Genomic DNA, 20,738 nt, shown 5'->3' with positions numbered 1-20,738 from the left:
TTTCCATTGGGTAATATACATGAGAAGTTATGTTCAGCACAGGTTTATGCCTCTACATTGAGAACTTTTAAGACTTAAGAGTCTTGTTTCCTGTAATCCCAGCACTTTGGGAGGCCGAGATGGGTGGATCACGAGGTCAGGAGATCAAGACCATCCTGGCTAACATGGTGAAACCCCGTCTCTACTAAAAATAGAAAAAAATTAGCCGGGCGTGGTGGCGGGCGCCTGTAGTCCCAGCTACTCGGGAGGTTGAGGCAGGAGAATGGCGTGAATCCCGGGAGGCGGAGCTTGCAGTGAGCCAAGATCTCGACACCGCACTCCAGCCTGGGTGACTGAGCAAGACTCTGTCTCAAAAAAAAAAAAAAAAAAAGTTTTGTTTGCTTCTAATCCCATTATTTCAGAGGGCAGTTAATTGTTTTTAATACAATGGATTGGGGAACCTATTCAGTACAGTTAAAAATTCTGACTTCCTGGACAACACTACTTTTACTTTGTTCTCTATGCTCAACTAAATTTAATTCACTACAGCTATTACCATACTTTATAGAGAAACATGTTATTTAATATAAATGTCAAAAACTGTCAAACTTGTCACCTACTTAGTAAGGATTGTTTTAAATTGTGCTTTCTCTGGAGGGAAATCATGTTACATATTACACATTTAGCATTACTGATAACAGTAGTATTATTATAAATGTAGATTACAATATGAAAATGAGTTGCCAGGCTTCTAAATGCCCCAAATCTATTAAACATAGTTGGTTAATTGTTATTCTTTATCTCTTTAACACTAAAAAAAACTAGCAAAATGTTATAGTACCAGTACCCTTTAAGGTTCAAAAGTGGTTTTTCATGCACTTCTTTAAAAAGTTCAACAGCAGCTGATACCAGGTTTCAAGAGGGAAGTACATGGATGGATTGAGTGGTCTCTTCAGAAGTCCAAAGAAGATAGTTAATACAATCTAAACATAGCCTTGGTTAGAGTTATTTACATAATTACAATGCTGAAGTTTTGTCGCAGTATAAATTGTGTCCATTGGACTCTCACCAATGTTCTTGAAGCACAAAGTTCACCTTCTGTGGCCTATTATTCCCCTGTCCATCTATCTCCAAACTTCACACAACGCTGAGATGCTACTGAAAAAGTTCATTTCAAAATATCCCATTCATTCATATTTAGAAAGCCCCCTGAGGCCCTTGGCTGGGAACTTCTCTTTAGACATCAACCAAGTCCTCCTCTCAACCTCCGCATTGCAATAAAGTGGTTTTCTGAACGGGATCCAGAGGTGGCCCCAGAAGTGGAAGGAACCCCCCGAATCTGCCAGTTACAGGAAGCTGTCTTCCACCAGGTCTGAAGAGTCTATGCCGATGTCGTCCATCATGTCGATGTCTTCAATGGTCTCGTCCTCTCTCTTGATGAAGGTGGAACTGCTGGAACCCGTCTCAATGGCACTCTCTTCAGAGGTCTGCGAGCTGGAGAAGGGAGAGAAGAGCAAAGATTACAACTCCCGCAAAGAACTAGAACTAGACTGTGGCCCCCTAGAGACAAAGGAAAGCCTTTGGCATTCAAATCTGGGCTGTACGGTATGGCAAGATTCTGCCCCCAGGCCTGACATGCTGTGGTAGGCCACATAGAAAACCAAGGTCCACCCATCATTTTTACACTTCAGCTTTCCTGCTTTTCTGCCAGGTCTTTCACCAAAGTTGCTGACAAGCTGCAACAATTTCTACTTGCCCTACTCAATCCTAATGGAAGAGAAAATAAGCAATGCCTGATCCAAAGGCCCGGGAAGGTAGAGCAGGGGGTGAAGTCAGCTGCAAGCTGCAGCCAGGCCCATCAGGTGCTCTCCCGGAAGCCTCCTGGGCATCCAGACTGTGTTCTCAGGATCTCATGCCACTTGCCTGGAATGCCCTCTTCCCCTCTCTCTTGACATCCAATGCCCGCAGCCCCCATCCCATCTTGAAGGCCCAGGTGATGGCTCCTTACGTACTGGAACAGTGGCTGAAAGGGGAGTTCTGGAGTCAGAAAGCCTTAGGTCTGGAATGGTCCCCCCACTTACTAGCTGTGTGATGCTACACAAGTTACTTAACTTGAACTTGAACTTCAACTGGGAAAGTTCAATTCCTGGTGTGTCAAATTCTGCAGCTCAGCCTGGTGTAGCCCTAGAAAATTTCTGGGCACCTTTCTCATGTTATTTATTTCAATGTGACTTTCTAACTTTATATAAAAGCAGAACCCTCTTACAACTCAAATATTATTCAGAGCCCACAAATACAAAGTAACCAAATTGAGAAAAGATCTGAGACAGAGAGCCCTAGATTCCCTGCTCAGCCTTCCCCGACCCCTGTGAAGTTCCACCACAGACCCCTAAAACTTGGAGGAACACCGTTTGCTCAAGGGATATAAACACATTATAAAAACTGGCCTGAGCAAAGCATAATAAAAAACCAAAGACTGATAGGCCACTTTGTCCCATCTTCAAATCACATAACATATTCTAAAACAAAATAGAAAAGCCATACTTTTAAAATTACCCAGTTCATACAAATAAACAAGGGCTGTCTACATATTATACCTAAATTGGTTAACAAAGGTCATAGTCATAAGCCTTCAAAATAATGCTCTTATGGGAAAGAGGGAAAAACACACACACACACAAGCAACTTGGACCTTGAACGAGGGGCCACTATCATCACCTTCTCCTACCTCTGTCCAAGGGCCATGCAAAGAGAGCAGAGAACTGGGGCATAGTCTCCTCCATCCAACCACGTGAACTAGTGATTCTCAGTCCTGCCTGGGCATTAGCTCCACCTTGGTGCTGAGTTAAAGAATCTAGGCCAGGCGAGGTGGTTCACGCCTATAATGCTAGCACTTTGGGAGGCCGAGGCCAGTGGATCTCTTGAGGTCAGGAGTTCAAAACTAGGCTGGCCAACATGGTGAAACCCCATCTCTACTAAAAATACAAAAAGTAGCTGGGCATGGTGGCATGTGCCTGTAATCCCAGCTACTTAGGAGGCGGAGGTACAAGAATGGCTTGAACCCAGGAGGCAGAAGTTGCAGTCAGCCGAGATTGCACCACTGTACTCCAGCCTGGGTGACAGAGCGAGATTCTCAAAAAAAAAAAAAAAAAAAAAAAAAAAGAAAGAAAGAAAATCTAGGTAATGATCATCCAATGACTGCTAATGTTACAAAAGGCAGACAACTGGACAGTGCAAACCTCCTGACAGAAGCACACAGAACCATCTTTGAAGCATGTTTGCCAAAGATCTAACCTGAGTCAGGTTAAGTTCCTAGACTAACTACCAGTTTGCAACACATAGAGAGGACAGAAGCACCTGAGAAGGACACTACAAGGATGTAATCAGGATAATGACCTCCGGCTCCGTACATGTTGCTGCAAAGGACATGATCTTGTTCTTTTTTTTATTTCATTTTTGTATTTTCCACTTCTTAAGTTCAAGAGTACATGTGCAGGTTGTGCAGGTTTGTTACATAGGTAAACATGTGTCATGGTGGTTTGCTGCACAGATCATCCCATCACCCATCCTTTAGCTATTCTTCCTGATGCTCCACCTAACCCCCAACCCCTGAAAGGCCCCAGTGTGTGTTGTTTCCCTCCATGTGTCCATGTGTCCTCATTGTTCAGCTCCCACTGATAAGCGAGAACATGCGGTGTTTGGTTTTCTGTTCCTGTATTAGTTTGCTGAGGATAACGGCTTCCAGCTCCATCTGCAAAGGACATGATCTCATTCTTTTTTATGACTGCATAGTGTTCCATGGTGTATATGTACCATATTTTCTTTACCCAGTCTATCATTGATGGGCATTAGGTTGACTCCACAATTTTGCTATTGTGAACAGTGCAGCAGTGAACATACATGTGCACGTGTCCTTGTAATAGAATGATTTATATACCTCTGTCACCTCTGGGTATATACCCAGTAACGAGATTGATGGGTCAAACAGTATTTCTGCCTCTAGGTCTTTGGGGGAATTGCCACACAGTCTTCCACAGTGGTTGAACTAATTTACACTCCAACTAACATTGTAAAAGTGTTTCTTTTTCTCCAAAACCTCACCACCATTGGTTGATTTTTGACTTTTAAATAATAGCCATTCTGACTGGTGGGAGATGATATCTCAGATCTTGTTCTTTTTCATCGATGCACAGTATTCCATGGTGTATATGTGCCAGATGTTCTTTATCTAATCTACTGTCAATGGGCATTTAGGATAATTACATGTCTTTGCTATTGTGAACAGTGTTGCACTGAACATACATATGCATGTCTTTATGGTAGAATGATTTATATTCCTTTGGTTATACACCCAATAATGGGATTGCTGCGTCAAAAGGTAATTCTGCTAAAAGTTCTTTGAGGCCGGACGCAGTAGCTCAAGCCTGTAATCCCAGCACTTTGGGAGGCCAAGGCGGGTGGATCACAAGGTCAGGAGATCGAGACCATCCTGGCCAACACGGTGAAACCCTGTCTCTACTAAAAATACAAAAAATTAGCCAGGCGTGGTAGCAGGCGCCTGTAGTTCCAGCTACTCGGGAGGCTGAGGCAGGAGAATGGTGTGAACCCGGGAGGTGGAGCTTGCAGTGAGCGGAGATCTCACCAATCCACTCCAGCCCGGGTGACAAAGCAAGACTCCATCTCAAAAAAAAAAAAAAAAAAAGTTCTTTGACTCCGTCTCAAAAAAAACAAAAAAAAAGTTCTTAGAAATCTGCACTCCAGCGAGCAGTGTATAAGCATCCCCTTTTCTCCACAACTTCACCAGCATCTGTTATTTTTTGACTTTTTAATAATAACCATTCTGACTGGTGTGAGATGGTATCTCATCATGGTTCTGATTTGCATTTCTCTAGTGATCAGTGATGTTGAGCATTTTTTCGTATGCTTGTTGGCTGCATGTATGTCTTCTTTTGAAAAGTGTCTGCTCATGTCCTCTGCCCACTTTTTAATGGAGTACAATAATATTTGTGAGATAATTTGAACTTTAACTGGCTGTCTGATGCCTTAACGATTTATTGTCCCTGTTTTGGGTGAGATAATGGCATTGTAGTTATTTTTAATAACTTTTTAATAACTGTTGCTATTCTTTAAAATAGAGCCCTTATCTTTAAGAGACACACACTAGAATATTTATGGGTGAAATGATATGGTGTCTAGGATTTGCTTCTAAACAATCCAGAGGAGGCTGAGGAGAGACAGACATGGCCATGCATGCATCCAGGCTGGCAGAGTGCATAGTCATTGAAGCTGGGTGATGGATACTGAACAGCTCACTGTACTATGTGAATTGTGCACATGTTAGAAATCTTCCAGAATATAAAATTTAAAAGAAAGAAGAATCAAATTAGCCAGGGAGCAGTTGGCCACCACCCCCAGGGATTCTAATTTGTTGTTTTGGGTGAGGCTTGTATATCAATAGTTTTTAAATCTCTGCAGGTGATTCCAATTCACAGGTAGGGTATAGCATCAAAGGACCCAGTCCCGCCTCTCTCCACTTTTTCCCTAGTTCAATGACTATTTAAGACAATGGCAGGAGAGGCTTATATGATCTCAATAATCACAGTTCTGTATCAATTTGATCAAATTACCTGAGAACTTAGCTCAAAGATTCTCCACCAGAGAAGCATGACCCTCTCCCCACTACATGCACACCCCTCTCCCAGCCCCAGGGGGAACATATTAGAATCATCTGGGAAGCATTTTCAAAACCACACCGACCTCCTGAGGATTCTGCAACTTGCCCCCAAGTACAGATTTACTACCCAGGAGTGCACCATTATCAGGTCCTCTCCTTCATGGTCTGTGGGGGAGGGGAAAGGTGAGACACTGACGCTGCCCCCACAGCTACCTGTGTCTGTTCCTCTTGCCCAGGTCCTCCTCCTCAGGGACAGGGTCAATGTCAGGCAGAGGAATGATGTAGCCGCTGTCAGCGCTCAGTCTCTGCTCATCCAGACCACCCTCCCAGTCCTTCAGCTTGTCTTCCTCATTTTTGTAGGTGACACCAATGTATGCATTGTCTGAGTCCACACGCATGCGTGCCACAGCAGGATGGTCACTCTTCAGGAAGTCCAGGTGAATTTTTTCATAACTCTATAAACATTCATTGAACATATTTAATCAAGTTTTAATGACCAAACCTCAAAAATGAATAGAGACACTCAGAACTTACTATTATTTAACTGTACATATTTCCAAACTATCTAGAAGATGTGGGACTTAGTTGAAGGAGAGTCATGTCAACTATCCCCAGAGACGTAGAACATGAAGAAGTGGCCACCAATGGTAAAGAGCTTCTGCCAGTAGGTGCTAAGATACCAGTGGCCCCTTCTCCAAGTCAGTAGCTACAACCGATAACCCTTCTAGTCCTCATCACATTGCCTTTCCAGGGCTTGGATGGGTCCCATAGAGAGGCAGTGAGGACTTCTATTGGGGGGATAATACCCAAAGCCTTCATGATCCTTAAACATTGGAGAGGTCTAACATTGGATGTGAACAGACCCTATTTTCAACAATAGCTTCAATCTCTTCCCACCAACACATTTCCACCAATCAGTCTCTTTGACCAACTGAGGGTTAATTTCCTTCTGCCTCCTCACTGCCTCACTGCCTCAACTGTGAAAGTTGTAGTGGGCAGTGAGATAATTAACAGACAGAAGTGCTTAATTTGCAGTTTAGCACACAATCTCCTAATGCTGTTCCTCCTTGAGAAAAAGGAAGAAAAATGATAAGTATAAAAAGTCTACACAGGGACTAATCTGAATCTAAGAAACTGAGTTTATGTCTGAGTTTTCCTCTCAACACCTCAGCAGAAAGTTGTTTTATTCATTTACATATCCTGCTTGGTTCCATGAAATTACATTTGTTCCTCTGAACAATGCTTCCTATTCCACAAAAACCAGCTGGTGCCACAGATAACAGCTGAGGTTCTTCTTTCCAGTTAGCTGGTAAAAGCCAATTTTGCATGGATTTAAGTGCATTCAAATTAGCGATGTAATGGCCATGGATTCCCTGAGTCTTCTAACTGCACACTAACTTCTGATACTCAAACATCTGGAGAAGAGTAGGTGCTGCACATTTAAGATGAAAGGAAAGGCCCGTGGGAAGGAGAGGGTTTTCATTCATCATTGCTACTAGGGTCTTGTGGAGCACCGCCATGAAGCCCAGCAACTGGATCACACAATCTTTTGCCTCTCTTGAAAATGCTCCTCTAGAAATGCCAAACAGCACAGCTCACTGGTATAACTTTCAGCTTTATCCACACCTTTCCACCCACAGATCCAAACACACCTTTTTATATTGTCCAGGCAGCAGATTCTCCACAATCTCACTCAGGTGGTAAAAGGAGGGTCTCTTCTCTGGCTCACTGTTCCAGCATTTCACCATGATCTCGTAGCTGAGGGACAGAACTCAAGAGTGGGCACAGGGGGGAAGTCTCAGGGCCCCTCCCTCCCCCTAGACCCACAGAGTGTGAACACAGGCCCCCGGGATGGGGAAGAAGCTCACACTTCACTGGTAGCATGGTCAGGCTTGGCCATCCGGTACCCACTCTTGATCTTATTGTAGAAAGTAGAATCCACCATCATGCCAGGGTAAGGAGTACCACCTACAAGCCAAACAATAAACACCAGGACTAACAAATGCTCAGTGCATTGTTGAAACACTTGGCATGATAGAACACCGTTAGAACACCTTTCAGATCCTATAGCCTTGAAACACTGTTTTTTTTTTCAAGAAAATTCAGTGTCATCATCTCCTTGACTTCAGAGACCAGCTCAAATCTTAAATTTAATTAGGACTCCAGGTTGGTCAAGTCCAAGTACCATCAAAAAAATTCTACATCTTTAGAAACAAGCATTCAAGTGTTTTTCAATGTGTATGACTATTGGATCAACACAGACAAAATGAACTAGAAAAGCAAGGAGAAATTCTGAATCATTAAAACTCAGAGAGTCTTTTTCACCAGGTATGTTCAAATCGCTAAAGCAAAAATCAAAGTGGGGGCCTCTCTGCTTTTAAGGGAGTACGAGACTCCATTAAACCACTGGGGGATGATCCACTGTGATCATCTATGGAGGGAGAACTAGGATGAAAAGGGAGACGGGGCAGGAAGACACACTTTCCTATTACATCCTGATCACAGATAAATCCATGAAACATTTCACATATTCAAAGCCAATGCCAGGTCAAGTTAAGTTCCCTCTCTGAAGCCTTCCCACACTATTCCAGGACTCCCTTCTCTTTACTCAAGATTCGAATTGCAATTTTAAATCAGTACCACACTGTTTATCCTAAGTGTGTAAGTCTCATCTCCCCAGATGAACCATCCAGATGTCAGGGTTATGGCTGATCCTTCTCTTAGGGACCTCACCGGGCAGCCCAGGGCACCTGGGTTGTTCACCACCTGGGTTGTCAAGACTGGCCAATGACAACCAGGAATGAGAGCCCTGCCCTTCCCTCCACATATCCCTTTTCACTTAATCATCAATCACCACCAGGTGACGGAGGGCCCACTCTCCAAGGGTGTACCCATGTGACCCAAAGCCCAAAATGAAAAAGCAGCTGGGATGCAAATGTCATTGGGACTACTTCCAATGGGAGGAAGTCACTCTGCCATAGCCCAAAGGAGAGGAGGCGCAGAGGTCAGGAGTGAGATGCAACCCCCAACAAAGACCCCATTTCCACCTGCATGGGCCTATCTCAGACACAATAAGGCACAACGTGTGGTATGAGGCAGCTGAAGGGTACTGGCCTCACACCAGGTTATCTTAACACTGTATACATGCTGGGGCTTGAAAGAACACATTTTCCTTCCAGCGGTGTTTCAGAACAGCCCAAACAAGCAGCAATGTCAGGCCCATACCAAGGGAAAAGATCTCCCAGAGCAGAATGCCGTAAGACCAGACATCACTCAGTGTGGTGTAGAGGTTGTCAAAGATGCTCTCAGGAGCCATCCACTTCACGGGCAGAAAGGTCTGCAAGAAAGGAGGGAGAGAGTTAAACCCATGTCTACTCACTGATGATCTACAGCAGTGGAAATGGAAAAGGGTTCCCTCTGGGCTCTTAATAACTTGTGCTAATTATCTTGTCCCATTTGAGTGTCTCTTATATGTGTTTTGTTCATTGCTGAACTCTCAGTGCCTAGCACATAGTAGGTGTTCAACAAATACTAGATGAATGATGAATGATCAATATTGCCTTTTATGTCCTCCAAAGGAATAATATCCAAAAACACTAATCCTGAATTTTCACCCAAAAGGTGTAAGCCCTGAAGGGACCTGTTTCCTCTATTTAGATATTCCTGGGAACAAAATTAAGAACAGATCCAGTGATCTATGAGCCGATTACAGCTATCATGGCCACATGAGTACATGAATCACACACAGCATGGATGCAGGCCATGTCTTTCCCTAGGTGGAAGCAGCAGCTGCCATGAGCTGTCTCACGTCCAGTGCACTGAGGTGATTTGGAATTGTACCTACAGGGAGCAGATGTATCCCTACAGGGAGCTGTGTCATCTGCTGAGAAGTGGAAGGAATGGGGAGAGTGGTCCAAGTAGACAACAAAATGAATATCTTTAAGGAAACTGTGCCTCCAAGATATATAAACCCAAATGGTTTCAATATTTTAGGGGTCACAGATGGCTTTTGAAAATCTGATAAAAGCTTAAAATATAGAGACATCATTCTTGGGAATGCATGCTTGTCCATGCATACACGCAATTGACATATTAATAGCTAACACTTGCCAGGTGCAGTGGCTCACACCTGTCATCCCAACACTTTGGGAAGCTGAGGCAGGCAGATCACTTGAGGCCAGGAGTTCGAGACCAGCCTGGCAAACATGGCAAAACCCTGTCTCTACTAAAAATACAAAAATTAGCTGAGCATGGTGGTGCATGCCTGTAATCCCAGCTACTCAGGAGGCTGAGGCAGGAGAATCGCTTCAACCTGGGAGGCAGAAGTTTGCAGTGAGCCAAGATTGCGCCACTGTTCTCCAGCCTGGGTGACAGAGTGAGACTCTGTCTCCAAAAAAAAAAATAGAAAATAAATAAATAAAATAGCTAACAGTTATTGAATGCTGTTTCTATATGCCAGGCACTGTCCTAAGCACTTTACATGAATTCATTGATTTAATCCCCATAGCAACTCGGCAAATAGGTACTATTATCACCTCCCACTACAGTCAGGGAGATAGAGGGGCAGAACAGTCGAGTATCTAGCCCCGAATCCAAATCAAGTAAGTGGTGGAGCTGGCACTCACACCTGGGCAATCTGCTGGCGAGGCTGTGTACTGACCCCTTGTAGTGTATTGATGTTTTTAAAAACAGGCACCGAATCTCTAGAAGCAACACCTGACTTCAGAGATTAAAGTGAAGGATGGCGAGCATGCCCACTGAGGGAAGTGAGGACGTACACTGCCTTTCGACACATAGTTCGAATCATGCATGATGTCTCTGGCCAGGCCAAAGTCACAGATCTTCACAATTTTTCCTTGTGCCAGGAGGACGTTGCGAGCAGCCAGATCCCGGTGGACACACTGCACGGAAAAGGAAGAAATGACTCAGGGTCAAGCCATCTGTGGCTGAACCAGCATCACCCCTGCAAGACTGGCCAATCCCCGATCCATGGTGGTACTTGGAGCTGCCTGCCTGGATATAAAGGGCTGGCCTTCTCCCAGGTTCTCACTCCACCCACTCCCAACAGAGAGAAAGCTCTAGAGAAGAGTAGACGTCTGATTTCGGACTCCCTGCCCTGTGTAGGGGATGAAGGAGAGAGACAGGTAAGTAAGAGGCCCCTGTTATTAATGGCCTTTCCAAGATCTATCTCCTAGCATCTCCTTCCACACTCCACTCACTCTGAAATCTGTGGCTGGGTCTGAAAAGGTCTCTGTTCCTTGAACTTACATTTTTTGAAGCCAAAAACTCCATTCCTCGGGCAACTTGATAGGTGAAGCTCAACAAATCCAACAAAGTAAGGCCTTCTGAGTTATCATCTGAAAGGAGGTTTTTGACTTCTGAGTCTGCAGAAAAGAAATTAAATGTATTGGTGCTGGCAGGCAGCAGGAAATCATCAAGTTGCAGAGGCATGCCCAAAGAACACATCCAAACATATTTTCTTAATTTTCTTGTAGAATGTTTAGATCTCACAGGTGAATATCACTATGCGAAGGTTCTATCTTAGAAAATAGATATATAGGCCAGGCATGGTGGCTCATGCCTATAATCCCAGCACTTTTGGAGGCCGAGGAGGGTGGATTGCCTGAGGTCAGAAGTTCGAACCAGTCTGGCCTACGTGGTGAAACTCTGTCTCTGCTAATAATACAAAAAAAGCAGCTAGGCATGGTGGCATGTACCTGTAATCCCAGCTACTAGAGAGGCTGAGGCAGGGGAATTGCTTGAACCAGGGAGGAGGAGGTTGCAGTGAGTTGCAGTCAGCCAAGATCACACCACTGCACTCCAGCCTGGGTGACAGAGTGAGACTCTGTCAAGAAAAAAGAAAGAAAAGAAAGAGAAAGAAAGAGAAAGAAAGGAAAGAAAGGAAAGAAAACGAAAGGAAAGAAAACGAAAGAAAGAAAAAGAAAGAAAGAAAGAAAGAAAGAAAGAAAGAAAGAAAGAAAGAAAGAAAGAAAGAAAGAAAGAAAGAAAGAGAAAGAAAGAAAGAAAGAAAGAAAGAAAGGAGAGAGGGAGGGAGGGAGGGAAGGAAGGAAGGAAGGAAGGAAGGAAGGAAGGAAGGAAGGAAACATATATCTGGTTTAAAAATTATACACACACACACAAAATGATATAGTTTGGATATGTTTCCCCACCCAAATCTCATGTTGAAGTGTAATCCCCAGTATTGGAGGTGGGGCCTGGTGGGAGGTGACTGGATCACAGGGGTGAATTTCTCATGAATGGTTTAGCACCATCCCCTTGGTGATATCCTTGCAAAAGTGAGTGACTTTTTGCATGATCTGCCTGTTTAAAACTGTGTGGCACCTCTCTCTCTCTCTCTCTCTCTCTCTCTCTCTCTCTCTCTCTCTCCCCCCTTCTCTCTCACTCTCTCTCTCTATTTGCTCCTGCTCTGGCCATGTGATATGCCTGCTCCCCCTTTACCTTCCACCATGATTGGAAGCTTCCTGAGGCCTCCCCAGAAGCAAATGCCTGTATAGCCTGCAGAACCATGTGCCAATGAAACCTCTTTTCTTTATAAATTACTCAGTCTCAGGTATTTCTCTATAGCAATGCAAAAACAGCCTAATAGAGAAAATTGGGATCAAGGAATGGGAAATTGCTGTAAAGATAACTGGGTAACAGGCAGAGATTAGAAGAGTTTAGAGGGCTCAGAAAAAGACAGGAAGATGAAGGAAAGTTTGGAACTTCTTAGAGACTGGTTAAATGCTTGTGACCAAAATGCTGAAAATGATATGGACAATTAAATCCAGGCTGCCAAGGTCTCGGATGAAAATGAAGAATTTATCGGGAACTGGAGTAAAGGTCACCCTTGTTAGGCCTCAGCAAAGAACTTGGCCACATTATGTCCATGCCCTAGGAATATGTGGAATTTTGAACTTGAGAGTGATGACCTAGGATATCTGGTGGAAGAAATTTCTAAGCAGCAGTATTCAAGACATGGCCTGCCTGCTTCCAATAGCCTACACTCAGATGCAAAAGCAAAGAAACGACTTGAAGTTGAAACTTACATTTACAAAGAAGCAGAAGCTAGGCGCAGTGGCTCACACCTGTAATCCCAACACTTTGGGAGACTGAGGTGAGAGAATTGCTTGAGTCCAGGAGTTTGAACTAGCCCAGACAACACAGCGAGACCCCATCTCTTAAAAAAATAAAAAATAAAAAAAATAAAAGGGAAGCAGAGCACAAAAGGTTGGAAACTGTAGCTTGACCATGTGACAGAGAAAGTAAAAGCTTTTTTGGGAGAGAATTAAAGAGGGATGCTGGGCAACCACTTGCTAGAGAAATTTGCATAACTAAAAAGGAGGCAAAGGCTGATTGCCAAAACAATGAGAAAAGGGCCTTGAAGGCATTTCAGAGACCTTCATGGCAGCCCCTCGCATCACAGGCCCAGAGGCCTAGGAGAGAAAAATGGTTTCATAGGCCAGGCCCAGGGTCCACTGCCCTGTGCAGCCTTGACACACTGCTCCCTGCATCCCTATGACGCCAGCTCCAGCCATGGGTCAAAGGAGTCCGAGTGCAGCTTGGGCTGCTGCTTCAGCTTGTGACAGCCATAAACCTTGGCAGCTCCCATGTGGTGTTAGTCTGTGGGTGCACAGAGTGCAAAAGTCGAGGCTTGGGAGCCTCTGCCTAGATTTCAAAGGATATATTAAAAAAACCAGGGTGCCCAGACAGAAGCATGCTGTAGGAGTGGAGCCCTCATAGAGAACTTCTACTAAGTCAGTGCAGAGGGGAAATGTGGGGTTGAAGACCCCACACAGAGTCTCCACCGGGGCACTGCCTAGTGGAGCTATGAAGAGAGCGCAACCATCCTCCATGAATAATATATCCACCAACAACTTGCACTCTGCACCTGGAAAAACCCCAAGCACTTGACACCAGCCCCTGAGAGCAGCTGCAGGGGCTGAACCCTGTAAAGCCACAGGGAGTTCCACCCCTCCCAAGAGCTCCACCCTTTGCACCAGTGTGCTCTGGATATGGGATACGGAGTCAATGGAGTTTATTTGGAGCTTTCAGCACTGCTGAGTTTTGAACTTCTGTGGGGCTTGTAGCCCTTTTCTTTTGGCCGATTTCTCCCTTTGGGAATGGGAATGTTGACCCAAGGCCTATAACCCCATTGTATCTTAGAAGTAAATAACTTGTTTTTTATTTTACAGGCTCATAGGTGGAAGGGACTTGCCTTGGTCAGATAAGACTTTGCACTTTGAGTTGATGCTGGAATGAGTTAAGGCTTGAGGGGACTGTTGAGGAAGGATGATTGTATTTTGAAATGTGAGAAGGACATGAGATTTGGGAGGGTCCAGGGTCAATATGATATAGTTTGAATATGTGTCCCCGCCCAAATCTTATGTTGAATTGTAATCTCCAGTATTGGAGGTAGGGACTGGTGGGAGATGAATGGATCATGGGGACAGGTTTCTTATGAACGATTTAGCACCATCCTTTTGGTGCTGTCCTTGCAAATAGTAAGTGACTTCTTGTAAGATCTGACTGTTTAAAAGTGTGTGGCGCCTCTCTCTTTCTCTGTCTCGCTTGCTCTTGCTCTGGCCATGTAATGTGCCTGCACCACTTTGCCTTCTGCCATGACTGGAAGCTTCATGAGGCCTCCCCAGAAACCGAGCAGATCTACCAGCATCATGATTCCTGTAAAGGCCGCAGAATCATGAACTAATTAAACTTATTTCCCTTATAAATTACCCAGTCTCTAGGATTTCTTTATAGCAATAAAAGAACAGCCTAAAACACACACAGACATACACACACACACACACACACAAAACACACACACAGATAGCCACAAAGACAAATCTCACACAATTATTTTGTTTGCCTCCTAAATTTCTTTTTTTCAACCATAGTTAGCAAATCATCTCAGCTACCTTTAAAACACACATACACATAAACACACACTAAAATCTTCCATGATGAAATACAAGGAGCACATATACAAGCTACACGAAAAAGTAGCTTCTAAGGAATTGCTTTATTTTCTTTTTAAAGCCACCTTTGTAGTACTTTGCTTATAGTTTGTTAATAAAATCAAACACCAATCACATGTGATAGCATCTTAGAGATCAGTGCCAATGACTTTGCTTTGAGTTTCTTTGTTTGTAACTTGTCCACTTTCCCCAGTTAGTCCCATCTGGAAGGGTCCCAGGGTTTTCGAGGAAGAAGGCAATTTAATCCAGAAGTTCTCAATTCTTTTTGAAAATGTTCAGGCAAGTGAAGAGTAGCTCTAGCCATTCACATTTTTTTCAGATAGCCACGGAAGGCCAGAAAGCAGTGGTCTGCCTGCCAAAAGGGCTTGGGCCTGAGCGTGACTCAGGTTCCTCTGACATTTTGTGCCAACTCCACCAGCCCAGCCTGGGAAGCAATGTAAACTATTTTTAACAATATGGGAGGGGAGAGGAAGTACTGGTTCCGATAACTCTCACTGGCTAATCTTTTAAAAGCGCTTGGAAGTTCACCCATTTGGCAATGAGAAGTGAATGGAACTTGGAACTGCAGAAATGGAAAATATTGTGTACTGAGCTTTGCAAAACAAACAAATTCCTTTTTTTAACGGATTGTACCTTTCACTTAAGAACCCTGAAAACATTCAGAGCACATCAATAATTTCCAAAACAGTGTCCATGGCAGCTCAACACTTTTTTGCATTGACTAATGGGAGGGCTCAGACCCAAAAAGACAAGCTCACAGGACAAGCCAATGTCAGACTTCCAACCTCATGTCTCTGACCAGTCCAGGGCTCTGGAGGAACCACCCTGAGCAGATGTGAAGTGGTCCATCTGGTCTGGGCATCAGCTAGACTCCCTGGAGTTTATAAATCAATTTAACCCTGCCATATATTCGTGTGCTTCAAACACAGATAGACCCACCTTCAAAAAACATTCACCAGAAACACTTGTCCAGAAAATGTAACTGCAAATTATCTACTCTAGAGTCCCTATCACAAACTGAATGTTAGAAAAAGTAAAAGCAAGGGTTACTGAACTCATAGACATCAGAGACTTCTAAAACTTAAGGAAAAAAAATGGTGTGAGGAACCAACGTAAGACTGCCAACTTGTAGGGGTATTACATTACTGCCAAGTAAGGGCATTAAAAACAGTATCAATCACCATATTTTCATTAAAAAAGAAAGACATGTTAACAACAAAAAAGGAAGTTCATTATATCAGAATAAGTAATTATTTTTTAAAAAATATTTACTGCAGGAACATACCAGGAAAATTCTTTAAAACTGTTACATTTAAAGTTTAAAAAATTTGTTACATTGTCGGCTTTTATTATTTTCAGTTTACAGGCCACAAACCTGGAAATATGTCACAGAACTGGCTGTGCAGACCTGAATTTAGAGACCACGTGGGCTGCCAGGTTCACTTACCATCCCTATACACTTCCCCCCTAAATACTTTAAGTATCATAATAAACCACTGCACAGTCCCAATACCCAGAGTGAGTATAGATACTTTTACCTAACATAGACTTCTTCTTATATGAGGCTGGACGATCATACAGTGATCTCTGGATGTCGGAATATTTAGAAACCTCTTTCCTTTCTAGCATGGGGACATACTGTGTAGTATCAGCCTGCTTCATGTCCATGTAGTCACCATTGTTTTCAAAAGATAAAATAACATAGCTGTAAAAACAGAAAGAGAAATCTTACCCAGGGTGCCCTTCTGAAGTGGTCATTCCACTTTCAGTAGATGATGATTTTGGGGGACCTACAACGTGCCAGGTACTGAGGTAGGCATGGGAGCTAACCAGGTAAAAGCAAAACCAATCCACACCCTTCACATGAGGTGATCTAGTCAAGGAGATGAGCATTAATCAAATAGTCACAGAAATACATGCACCACAGCAATTCCACTACTGGATGTCTACCAGAGGAAAGGAAGTCATACGAAAAAGATACTTGCACACACATGTTTATAGCAGCACAATTCACAATTGAAAAAATGTGGAACCAACCCCAAATGCCCATCAATCAAGGAGTGGATAAAGAAACTGCAGTGTATCTATACATATGTATGTATAGGTATATATATATATATATATACACACACACACTACTCAGCTATTAAAAGGAATGAATTAATGGCATTCACAGCAACCTGGATGGGACTGGAGACTATTATTCTAAGTGAAGTAACTCAGAAATGGAAAACCAAACATCGTATGTTCTCACTCATAAGTGGGAGCTAAGCTATGAGGACACAAAGGTGTAAGAAGGACACAATGGGCTTGGGGACTCGGGAAAAGAGAGGTGGGTGAGGGATAAAAGACTACATATTGGGTTCAGTGTATACTGCTCCAGTGATGGGTGCACCAAAATCTCACAAATCACCACCAAAGAATTTACTCATGTAACCAAATACCACTTGTTCCCCCAAAACCTATGGAAATAAAAAATTTTTTTAAACAGGGGAAAAAAGAAACATAACAAACAAAATAAATACACAGATCAACTCAAACTCAGATGTGCTGTGAAGGAAGAATGGTTTCAATAGCCTGTAAGGAAAATGACTTGATCTGGGGGATCACGAAAGCACTTTTCAGAAGACGTAGAATGAATCCCACTGACAAAGACGGGAAAGACTGGAGGAATATTTGTCATGGCACCTGGCACATACAAAGGACTCCACAAATGTCAGTTGCCATGATGATTACTGTCCACTTGGTTTCACAGCCAGTTCCCTGCGCATCTTTAGCAGGAGCCCGCACATCCTGTAGAGCCTCATCTAAGACAGTGGGGCTGTGCTCCCATGGATCTGTAAGTCCATTACACTTAAAGTTTGAAGAATTCACTACATTAAGTCTGTCATTATTCTTTCTCAGTTTTTCAACTCACAGGCCTTGGAACCGGAGCCATGTGGCCATGTGGCTTGGGCATATAATTCCTTCTACCCAATCAATTTAGCACCCATTTGGTGTCCACTAAGTAGTAATTTATTGTGATATTACAGAACTTCCTATCTACAGAGCTCTTTACAGCCACTTGTAGGTTTCTGCAGCAGGGATCACTGTCATTGGCGTCATTTATAGGTCCAGGTTCAGCAAGGACCTCGAGCTTGGAGATCCACAGACGGTTCTCGCAAGGTTCCAGAACTCAAGCATCCCTGGCCAGAGCTGCATTTTATAGGTCTAAATGGATCACATGTAAATAGCAGAAGAGCTCCCAGAATCATTCTAACTCTCACTCTCATTCAAACCTATCAGCAAAGCCTTCCCATGTCCAAAACACCTGTAGACATCATGAATCTCTCTGCATGATCACGGAATAGTCAACTGGGCAGGATGGTTTGACTCTAAGTCTTGCTACCTTGGGCACTGAACCTGCAGACATGGAATCTATCAGGACATGGGTCTTTCCATTTGTGATGCCTGTAAGATAATGATAGACAGCAACGTCTCTCTTTGCACCCACCTCCGTGTGCTGTCATCAGCAGGGTTCAACCCAAAGATATCCAGCTCTTTCTTTGGCTTCTCTGGGTGGCGGCTCAGGAAGCTATCCCTATTCTTATGCAAATAGTTGACCAAATCTCCGTAGAAGCAGTACTCTGTGATGATGTAAATGGGGCCTATGGAGACAAAAATCGTTAGGAGATGGGTATGAAAATGAAGAACAGAAAAGTCATGAATTATCCTGCAGACCATATGGGGCAGAAAAAAACAAGATACCAAATAAGTGTTTTTTTGTTTTTTTGTTTTTTTTTAAAAAAAGAGCCATGAATGGCTATGACTGGACTGGCAACAGATTTTGCTCAAAAAACAATGAGCTTCCATCAATTCAAGGGACTGGTCAGCTCCATTCAAGGGACTTCTATTCCCTGGCATGTGTGGGGATGGAGAGTGGAGGATTTAAGCCTGAATGAACAGTTTTCAGAACCACATGTGTCCAATGAAAACCCTCACTCCAGGTCAGTGAGCCCACCTGACTTGGTACAGGCTCCCAGCAAGTTTACAATGTTCAAATGTGGCCCCAGGTGAGTCATTATCTTCAGTTCAGACATGAGAGCTTGTTTTTCACTGGATCTGGCCGTGGCTGTTGAAGGAATAAATCACACATCAGTCCAGCTGAGCTACCAACTTCCCGTGCTCAGAAAAAAACCAAGAACATGGCTAATCCTGTGATTGGATATCATTCTATTTACCAAACGTCTAAATGAAGTAGACGGCTACTTGGCCTCAATGCTAATAACTAATCCCTGGTCTTTCTAGCAAAATGAAGTCTGGAAATAACAAGCTCTTAATTTTCCAACATATGGGCAGCAAGAGCAATCTAAATAAACCTAATTGACAAAATTGTCTAAATACACATAAAACCTGGAGTCAAAAGAATCAGGACCTAAATGTCTTATTTACTAGCTGTATGATTTTGAGAAATTCCTTTAATATCCCCGTGCTCAAAAAATCCCCAGGAAGGAGCACTTACGTTTTAGCATCTTCACTGCAACTTTCATGACAGGTTGGGACCGGCTTAATCCATAGGCTGTTCCTTCAACCACCTTCCCAAATGCTCCAGACCCCAAGACCCGACCTGTGGGCAGGCAGAATCATTAACACCCAAAAACTCCAGCCGCCACCTCAGCTTTCTGCACCGTAGCCAGCTCTCTGTGGGTGGACAGCTGGGCGGGTGTCTTTCCTGTTTGGAATAAGCATAATGACTCCTCCAAGTCATCGTGTCAAAAACGGACTTGAGCCCACAGGGAAGGAAATTAGCATAATTGCTTTTGTCAAATAACATTTGCAGGGGAAAGAAAACACAGACGGGAGAAAGGAGGGTGCAGCCCTCCCTGGTGTGAGCATGCTGTCTACCAGCTCCGTGCTGGGCCAGCCCCTGGGATCCTCTGCCTTTGGAGGCTCTCACCCATACCCCCTGGTTCTCTCCCCTTCTGTTTTCCATATGCAAACAGGGGCATCTTTTGTCTTAATAAATTATTAGCCACTGGAAATACTTCAGGATTCAAAATATCACTGATTCCAAGGAGTGACTAAGTAAAAACTTCAGGCTGGGCTCACTGCTCTCTATTTATTAGGAAAGCCACTCCACCAAGAGCTAAGCACGCCCGAGAGCACAGCAATTAGCTTCATGTTGGGAGGAGATTTACGTAAAGACACTGAAGCTGTTGTCCCACCCTGAAAGGGCTCACAGTCTCAGAGAAACATTTCCTAGGGTGTCAGTCTCACCGCGGATAGCCAAGCCCAGGAAAGACTTGGCTCATGAAAGACACTAACAGCCAACACTGACTCTTACTGCATGTCTGTGTTACTGGAAATTGTACCTGGAAAGGTATTGCTTCACCAGCAATGCCTCTCAGTATAATGGGAATTATGCCCCTTTCCCCATATTTTACTACTTTTTAACTCCCTAAGCTCCTCATCCCTTTTTGGGAAATAGGCAGGAAAATAAAGAAAGCTCAGATATAAATATATGAAATTGGGAGCAGCTCTTATAACCGCCCCATGAGTTCTCCTTGCCCGCTGCCTAGACAGAGCCAATTTATCAAGGCAGGGGAATTGCGATAGAGAAAGGGTTTAATTCACACAGAGGTGGCTGTACAGGAGACCTATTCTACTATTACTGCTATTACTCAAATCAGTGTCTCTGAAACTGAGGAATTTCTACTATTCTACTATTACTCAAATCAGTGTCTCTGAAACTGGGGGATTTCTACTATTCTAGCTAATTCTGCTAGTTACTCAAAGTCAGTCTAGTTCCCAGTCATGAAGACTGGTTTGGCAAATTTCTACTATTCTACTATTACTCAAATCAGTGTCTCTGAAACTGGGGAATTTCTACTATTCTACTATTCTGCTATTACTCAAATCAGTGTCTACTGACAACTTGGAGGCTAAAGCAAAATGGAGTTGGTTAGATCATATCTCATTCACTGTCATAATTTCCTCAGTTGCAACTTTTGGAAAGGTGATTTCACTCTGCTGCCTTGCTTGATTTCAGTTTAAGTAACTCTCCAAGCAGACTTCTGTATTTTGGAATGAGACAGGTAAGTAATTAAAACCTGCATTTGGCATTCTTTAAC

At 43.5% G+C, this 20,738-nt stretch overlaps 1 protein-coding gene across 3 annotated transcripts in view; it reads right to left on the bottom strand.

Moving 5' to 3' along the window:
- Window positions 1-395: 395 nt before the first annotated feature.
- The window catches only part of PDGFRA (platelet derived growth factor receptor alpha), a 60,779-nt gene continuing 40,436 nt past the window's right edge, over window positions 396-20,738 (bottom strand). For all 3 annotated transcript variants that reach the window (XM_003898883.4, XM_009207090.4, XM_017958815.3), the window contains exons 13-23: window positions 19,130-19,234; window positions 18,629-18,739; window positions 18,122-18,275; window positions 16,167-16,333; window positions 10,922-11,037; window positions 10,432-10,554; window positions 8,879-8,990; window positions 7,522-7,621; window positions 7,306-7,411; window positions 5,867-6,108; window positions 396-1,473 (exon numbers count right to left, since the gene is read on the bottom strand). In XM_003898883.4, coding sequence (XP_003898932.1) covers window positions 1,326-1,473; window positions 5,867-6,108; window positions 7,306-7,411; window positions 7,522-7,621; window positions 8,879-8,990; window positions 10,432-10,554; window positions 10,922-11,037; window positions 16,167-16,333; window positions 18,122-18,275; window positions 18,629-18,739; window positions 19,130-19,234 — 1,484 coding nt within the window. In that variant the 3' untranslated portion in view covers window positions 396-1,325. The remainder of the gene's footprint in view (window positions 1,474-5,866; window positions 6,109-7,305; window positions 7,412-7,521; window positions 7,622-8,878; window positions 8,991-10,431; window positions 10,555-10,921; window positions 11,038-16,166; window positions 16,334-18,121; window positions 18,276-18,628; window positions 18,740-19,129; window positions 19,235-20,738) is intronic.

This window comes from Papio anubis, chromosome 3 (assembly GCF_008728515.1).
Source record: "Papio anubis isolate 15944 chromosome 3, Panubis1.0, whole genome shotgun sequence".
NCBI lineage: Eukaryota > Metazoa > Chordata > Mammalia > Primates > Cercopithecidae > Papio > Papio anubis.
Note: the sequence above shows the minus strand (reverse complement) of the source record. Positions and strands in the feature narration are given on the sequence as shown.